Source organism: Pteropus vampyrus, unplaced genomic scaffold, assembly GCF_000151845.1.
Source record: "Pteropus vampyrus isolate Shadow unplaced genomic scaffold, Pvam_2.0 Scaffold214, whole genome shotgun sequence".
NCBI lineage: Eukaryota > Metazoa > Chordata > Mammalia > Chiroptera > Pteropodidae > Pteropus > Pteropus vampyrus.
This window is the reverse complement of record NW_011888995.1, coordinates 53,098-60,324: the sequence shown is the minus strand read 5'-3', so window position 1 is coordinate 60,324 and position 7,227 is coordinate 53,098. Positions and strand designations below refer to the sequence as shown.

At 52.8% G+C, this 7,227-nt stretch overlaps 1 protein-coding gene and 1 non-coding gene across 2 annotated transcripts in view; one reads left to right on the top strand and one right to left on the bottom strand.

Moving 5' to 3' along the window:
* Positions 1–7,227, bottom strand: part of RSPH1 (radial spoke head 1 homolog) — a 14,207-nt gene that overhangs the window by 5,926 nt on the left and 1,054 nt on the right. Inside the window, exons 2-6 of the mRNA XM_011372867.2 lie at positions 6,726–6,839; positions 6,518–6,623; positions 4,204–4,294; positions 3,622–3,757; positions 657–728 (exon numbers count right to left, since the gene is read on the bottom strand). Of these exons, the coding sequence (XP_011371169.1) occupies positions 657–728; positions 3,622–3,757; positions 4,204–4,294; positions 6,518–6,623; positions 6,726–6,839 (519 nt within the window). The remainder of the gene's footprint in view (positions 1–656; positions 729–3,621; positions 3,758–4,203; positions 4,295–6,517; positions 6,624–6,725; positions 6,840–7,227) is intronic.
* LOC111747210 lies at positions 5,949–6,067 on the top strand. Its single transcript, XR_002783437.1, has one exon. It is a non-coding gene; the product is annotated as a 5S ribosomal RNA (ribosomal RNA).

Sequence of the window (7,227 nt, the reverse complement as noted above, 5' to 3'; positions counted from 1 at the left end):
AGAGAGAACGCCACGGGCGAGGGGACCACGAAAGGAGGGTGCCCCGGGGCCTGCCTGGGCAGTGGGGGCACCCTGGGGGCGCAGGGGTGCTGGGGCGCCTAAGGTATTGCATTAAATTGCCAGTTATCTACAGTCTTCGGTCAGGTAACGACGACAGGCACACAGGACACAGACACCCTGCCTCTCCACACACACGCAGACTGGGATGCGTGGCGATGACAATATTAGCTAGGAAACTTAATATGAACCAAAGAATATCCATGTCGTAGTAATGGTAAGAATTGGAAAAGAACAGAAAGAGAAAATTCTCAGTGGTGCGAGCCGCTCCCTGAAGCGCTGAGTTACTGGGTGAATTCGGCGACACCTCGGTGACAGACTTCCCTTGTCATTTCGGGGACCTAACCAACTGTCAGAGGCCTCTGGCTCGGGATGAGCTGGTTCCCCCGCACGGGAAGGGCATCCAGACTTTACCAACGACTCTAAAACAGCATCGTTTAGTTCTGGACTAACACACGCCAGGGAGGAAGGAAAGTGGACATGAAGGTCCCTGTGAGCTGGCGTAGCCGCTCGCCTCATCAGTCTGCGGGATCGATGGATGCCACTGAGCTGCCCCTGCGCCCACCAGTGCAGGAAACCGCATGTCCCCTGCCACTTACCACATCGGTGAGACGGTATTCCCCGTGCTGCTCACATCCAATATCAAACACGTACTTTCCGGAGCCAACGGGCTACGAGCAAAGGGAAACCAAGGGGCACCTCACTCCTGGGTGTCGACTCCCAGGACAAAGTGCAAAATGCTTTAGAAACGTCACCCCCGAAAAACCGACCCGAACCATGTCATTGGGGAAAGGCTAATGGGCATCAAAGAATGCCTTTGTGAACTAACGGCCAGCAGAAGTGCCAAGTGCAGGGTGTGTGTCCCGCCTTTTTAAGACTTTAACTGCATTTTATCTCTTTATAAAAGTAATGCATTTATTACAAACATTTCACCAAGCAACACCCACCGGCAAACTAGTGAGAGAGAGAACTATTAATAATATTTTGATACAGTTTCTGTAACCTTGTTTCTAGGACACGGTTTTGTTTTGTTTTTTTTTTTTAAAATAAAATTCTGATCATAATTACACATTTTGACTCCTACTCTATTTTTACTTAGAATTAAGGCATGAACGACTTTCCATATTTACAGATATCCTTCCACGATCCCAGTTGTCAACTTGGTATTTTATTGCATCTGAGAATTATAATCTATGTTACTTGTTCGCTGTTGTCAACATTTGATCTGCTGACACTTTTCTTTGACAAAGACTGTTACAGGAAACACATTCAGGGTTAAATCTTTACGTACGCTCTCGATGTATTCCTCAGGGTAAGTTCTCAGAAGTAACGTTTCTGGACAAACAGTATGTACGATGTATGAACCAGAACGAGATGCTGAGAACGTTCATTCCCAGAACAGCATTTACGAGACTCTGAGTCCTCAAAATCTTGTTTTTCCCTAAGATTTCGTCCCATATTTTCCTGTATGTATATGGAATGAGGCCTCATCATTTCAAGCCACATCTTTTAAGTTACTGGCAGGGTTCATTTTTTTTAACATTTTGACCATTTAGATCACATCGATCGATACCAGTGCTTCCTATATTAAACGTTGAAAATATTCAAACCCCATTTGTCACCTATCTCTTAAATTCTCCTTATAGCGTTTTCTGATCTGTAACGGATTATTTTTATCAGGCAAAATCTCCTGGTTTTCCCTTTCGATTTCTGTGTGGAAAGTTTCTTTCCTCATTTCAATATGAATAAGTATTCACCTGTTTTTCTACCTGTATTTTCTTGTTTACATTTAAATGTTTATTTCTTCTAGAAAGTATCTTCGTCTTTGTGCTGGAGGACAAACTCTGATTTAATGTTTCTCCCAAATGGGTACCAAGCACCATTTCTCCCCTTCACCTCTTCATTAATGTGAAATGGCGCCCTCATCGAACGCTAAATTATTGTACATACTCGTGTCTGTCTCTAGACTTTCTCTTTCGCCAAGTCGTATAGCTCTATCCTAACGTCCCATGATTTGAATTACTGAAGCTTTATAGCATGTTTTAATAACTTGTTGGCAGAGATGTAAACAGGTCACTCCCTGAGGGAGAAAGTCAAAGCAGCGCTAAAAGTGTGTCGAGACCGGACTCGCCAGGAATCAGGGGAATGAACATTAAAACGATGAGGTGACTTTTTTTACCCCTTAGATTTGCAAAAAGTGTCGAAGACTGATAATATCCGAGGTCGGCGAGGACATGTGCTGAAGAGCCGCTCGTACCCTGTCAGCCCGAGTATAGACTGGCACAGCTTTTTAGAACAATTGGTAGCCTTGGTCACGACTTGAAATATCGATACTTGTGGAGTCGGCAACTCCAGGATCTAACCTACGTGAATACTCCCAACTTTGCAAAAAGATAGGCGCTCTCTGTATGTGTTTGTGTCCCGATGTCGCGCGATCCTATTTCGGTAACTAAACCCCCAGCGCTGTGATTCAGTCTAAGCCGTGTGGGCGTGTGCGCCCGCGAGGCGCAGGAAGATGGGGAGGGGGCGCGACAGGGAGAAGGGGGTGCGGGGGCCGGAGCTCAAGGAGGGGGGATTCCAGTACTCGCGTAAGATTTGTATAACTTTAAAGGGTTCACAGGCAGCAGAACGAAGCCTCCACTTTGGCTCTCGTTTTCCAGATGCATCTAAGTTCCCCGTATCCACTGATTCTCGCCTGTTAACTTCTGTCAAATCCTCTCTCCCTCTACCCACCTCCCCACGCCGGAAGGTATCCCGCGAGCATTTTGCTGGGAATTACATGTTTTACTGGAGAATGAGCTGTTCTACAAAGACTAAAAACGGAATCTGTAATTAGGGCATGAATTATACGTGAATGAGAACGGAGTTTTAAGAGGGTCCGCGGCTACTTCATTAAATCGATTAAGTGTTCCTATGCCAACTTCCAGCACCTTTCCTTGCTCAGCAAACTCTTTCTTCGGGGAAGGTGTCTGCTCGCCCCCTGACCAGTGCCATGACAAACGCCAGGGTTTCTCTGCATCCTACCAGGGCTCAGACAAGAAGGACAAGTGAAGCCACCATGTCCTCCCAGCAGAGATGACTGATCACGGGTTCTGTGAACCCGGAGACTCGTCCGGACCACACCGCCACCAGGCGGGGTATGGTCTTCCTGCCCAGGCTCCAGCCTCCAGCCCCCAGGGGAAAGAAAGTCAAACCCGCCTGCGCTCAATGGCAGGAAATGTCCAGATGCCCCAGACAAATGAGAACCTCTGATTCACCACCCGCCCCCCAGAGAAGGAGCACACACAGCAGGAGGTCAAGGGGCCCTGTGTTCCGATGGGACAGACCGTGGCTGCAGGAGAGTGGGCATTTTACAGAGATGCAGAGAAACAGGCCAAGCGTCCCCCTTCCCCGCCAGGGGGTGTCAGGAGGCTCCGAGAGAGGCAAAGCGGCCCCATTTCCTGTGTTCAGAGGCGATGGGAGGGTTTCCGCAAGTTTTCAATATTTTCCGTTCCCACGATCGCGCAGCCTGGGGAGGAGGGCACTGGGTATCGCGCCGGCAGACATCGCTTCCCGTCCACTTACGTTTTTGTTCACGAACTTGCCCTGGTACCTGTGGTTCGTGTGGATAAGCTCGGCCGCCCCCTCTTGCTGTCCGTTGACCCAGGTACCCACGTACCTGCTGCCCGTCTCTGCGTAGACGTAGGTGCCTTGGCCGTGCCTGGGTAAGACAGCAGCACAGTGCATTTTGTTCCCCAGCAGAGGAAAACCCTCCAGGTGTGTAAAACGGGTATTTCCATTGAGGGGGAGGCCCAGGCTGACGCGGGCTCACGAGCCACTGGTTCTGTATCTGCTCAGTTAAGCATGCCTCTTGTTCGGTGTGCCCAAGCACGGGGGAGGCGTCACCTGCCAGACAGCGGGGGACCTTCCCGCAGGTCAGCTGGTGCTCCCGGGGAAGACGCAGCTGAGGCTCAGTTCCCCAGAAAGGTCTGTGTCCTCACGCCCCACGGCCAGCACCTGCCCGGTACTGCGTCGTCCCAGAGGCGCCCCGTAAAGCCGCCATGGGTTCGAACGGCCTGGCAGAGCCGGCTCAGGGCCTTCTGTCATGTAAGACACTGCCATATTCTTACTACATGAATCGATCTATAGGACCGACGAGAAGCAAACCTTTGGTGAGCGAGCCACTCCCCAGTGTAGGTGTCGTTGTTGACGTAGTAGTACATGCCGTGGCCGTGCCTCTGGTCATTGGCCCACTCCCCTGGAAAGGACGACACAAAAGCAGCCCGGGTAAGAAGGGAGCACCGCCTGCACCGCCTGCACCGCCGTCTCCACCCTCCCTGACTTCCCTCGGCCCCTCGCCTCCCGGCCAGATGACGCGAAGTGTGGAGCCGGCTAAGGGAGGCTGGGTCGGGGGTCCGCCCGGGACGGGGCTGGGCAGGTGTATGTGTGGGGGGCCCAGTCGGCTGTCGTGCGAACATCAGGAGTCAGCTGGTCGGCCACACGGCAAGGGTTCAAACCAGGCTTGTCTGCCCCGTGGCCGCGGTCCCAACACCACGCTCCTTCAGCTGGTGTGTGTTTGGTGACCCAGCCACCACTCCAAGGCTTGACGGCCCATCCTCGGCCACTTCCCACCTCGCCACATGGCTCAAACGCGCCCTTGCAGCCTAGCCGCCCACGGCGGCCCCACACAGCTTCACGCGGATGGGCACGGCGCCTTTGCCACCGGGGCCTCTGCGTGGACCCTTCCCTCACCCGAGTGTCCCTGCCCACTCGCCGCCGTGCTAATTCCTTGCCGACTGGATAGGAAATACCAAAACTAGCAAAGCTCTCATACAACGCGTAACACGCCTCGACCACAAAACAGCAGCAAACCAGCTAACGAACGCCGCCAGGTAAAAGGTGCCGAAGATCTCCCTGCACTGGAAACTCACAAGGTCCTCAGACCTTACAGCCCGCACGTGAGGGAGCTTAACAGCGGCTTCCAGAGCTGACAAGCACCCCGAAACTGGACGCGGCACTGCCCGTGACAAGTCGTCAAGCTCTTCTAGGTACGTGTGTGTGTGTGTACACATTTACACGTTGTTCAAATTATATTAACGTCTACGTTGAAATAAAAAGTGACAACAAAGCGATTAGGTTCATGAGGATGTGGAAAGAATTCAATTAAACCCTAAACTACATCGTTCAAAGTTGGTTTAAAAAGTGACAGCTGCCCCCTGAGACCTACAAAGTGACACGGAAATTCCGGCTCCAACGGGAAGAGCGGTGAGCGCCCCCGACGTGGCCTCAGGGTCTGGCAGAACGTGTGTGAGAACCCCGGGCTCGGGTTCTGTCTCACGGCATCAGGCCATGCGAGCTCACACTCCCAGGCACGCCCCCCTCAGGAGGAGGAGATGCGATCGCACAGGTGCGCGATCGCACAGGTGCGCGATCGCACAGGTGCGTGGTCGCCCAGCAACGCCCAGCCAACACTGGCCGAGCGCTTGCCGCCCGTCGGGCAGGTCCTGAGAGTTCCACGGGGTTAATTCGTCTAATCTGCACACTGCAGGTGAGACAGCGGAGGTGAGGAGGGGTGAGGTCCCCTGGAACAGGTCACACCTCCTGCCACCACAGTTCCAGGGGTAGGGGGGCGGTCACAGATCTTTTTGGAAATCTGACGAAAACTAGGTACCTTCTTCTCAGAAAAGAATCCCAAGACACAGAACTTTGCACGCCGGCTCCGAAGGCTCACACCCACCCCCCACTTGTATCTCCTCCGACGTTCAGAACCGTCTCCGGCCCGTGCTGGGTTCAGGCTGGCACTGTGGCCCACCAGGCGACCGTGGTGCCTGGGGCAGCAGCGCGGGTCTGGGAAATAAGAGAATAAGCACCTTCCCGAGACGTGACATTGGCGTGTAAAGAATTACGGCGGGGTCTACGGCCACACCACCCTGAACACGCCCGATCCCGCCTGATCTCGGAAGCTCAGCAGGGTCGGGCCTGGTTAGTACTCGGATGGGAGACCACCTAGGAAGACCAGGTGCTGTAGGCGTAAAAAATAAAAAAATTTTTAAAGCACGACGGCAGGGCCCAGAACGCCAGTGGAACGGGCAGACGGCTTCCACGAGGCACCCCAGGTCTACACAGACGGTGCGCTCATTGGAGGAGGGTCCGTCAGAAACGGAGACAGCGAAATCGACTTCAAAGACAAATGCCGCGGGCCGGCCAACGTCGCGGGTGTGACCCGCTCTGCGAGGCCCCCGCGTTTGCTCTTCAGCACACGGGCTCGTGGGACAGGGTGCGCTGCTCCCACGGACAGTCACATTTCCCATCATCACAAGGCTTTCTGGTTTCCGCATCAACCCCGTGAACACAGGAACACGGTTTCTCGTTGAATCCTCGGGAGAACATTAAGCGGGCTCGTTTATCTCCGTATCCACGGACAAGCTCGGTCCCCAAGGACCTCTGCAACGCGAAAGGCCGGCTGGCGAGAACACTTTACCTTCATATCTCGATCCGTCTGGGTATATAAAAGTGCCTTGACCGTGCTTTTTATTTTTAACATACTCTCCAATGTATCGCGCGCCATTTTTAAACTTGTAGATCCCCTGAAACACACAGATTATAGGATTCATATCATCCTGGAACCTCATACTCACGAACAGAGTACTGAACGGAGGAGACCACCCACGCGAGGCGCCCATTCTGACCTGCCCGTGCCTTTTCCCGTGTTCGTAGCTACCCTCGTACGTGTCCCCGTTGGGCAGCCTCGCTTTCCCATAGCCGTGCCTTTCGCCCGCCTCATTCCGGTCCCCTTCATATTCCTGGCAAAAGAAATCAGGATAAACGCAGCTGTTTTTGTAAGCGCCAACCACGTGCTAAGCATCTTGCAAAGAGTATTCCATCGAATCCTCCCAATCCTCGGCCCGGGCGTACAGGTGAAGTAGGTAACCTGCGTGACATATCTTTGGGCATTAAAAAGTTACATGTCAATGGAGCCATTTGAGGAGACAAACTAGAAAGCTTACTGGGCAGATGTTGTAGGTTCTTTTCCCCTGAAGCAGACCCTGAGCAACTGAGTTGTTTTTTTTTTTTTTTTAAAGTGCTCCCTGGAGAAACCAGTAAAGGGGGAGGGGAAACAGACATGAGCGAGGAGGCCACTAAGCATGGGTGATGTCCAGTGACGTCCCAGACTCGACATCATCACACGGG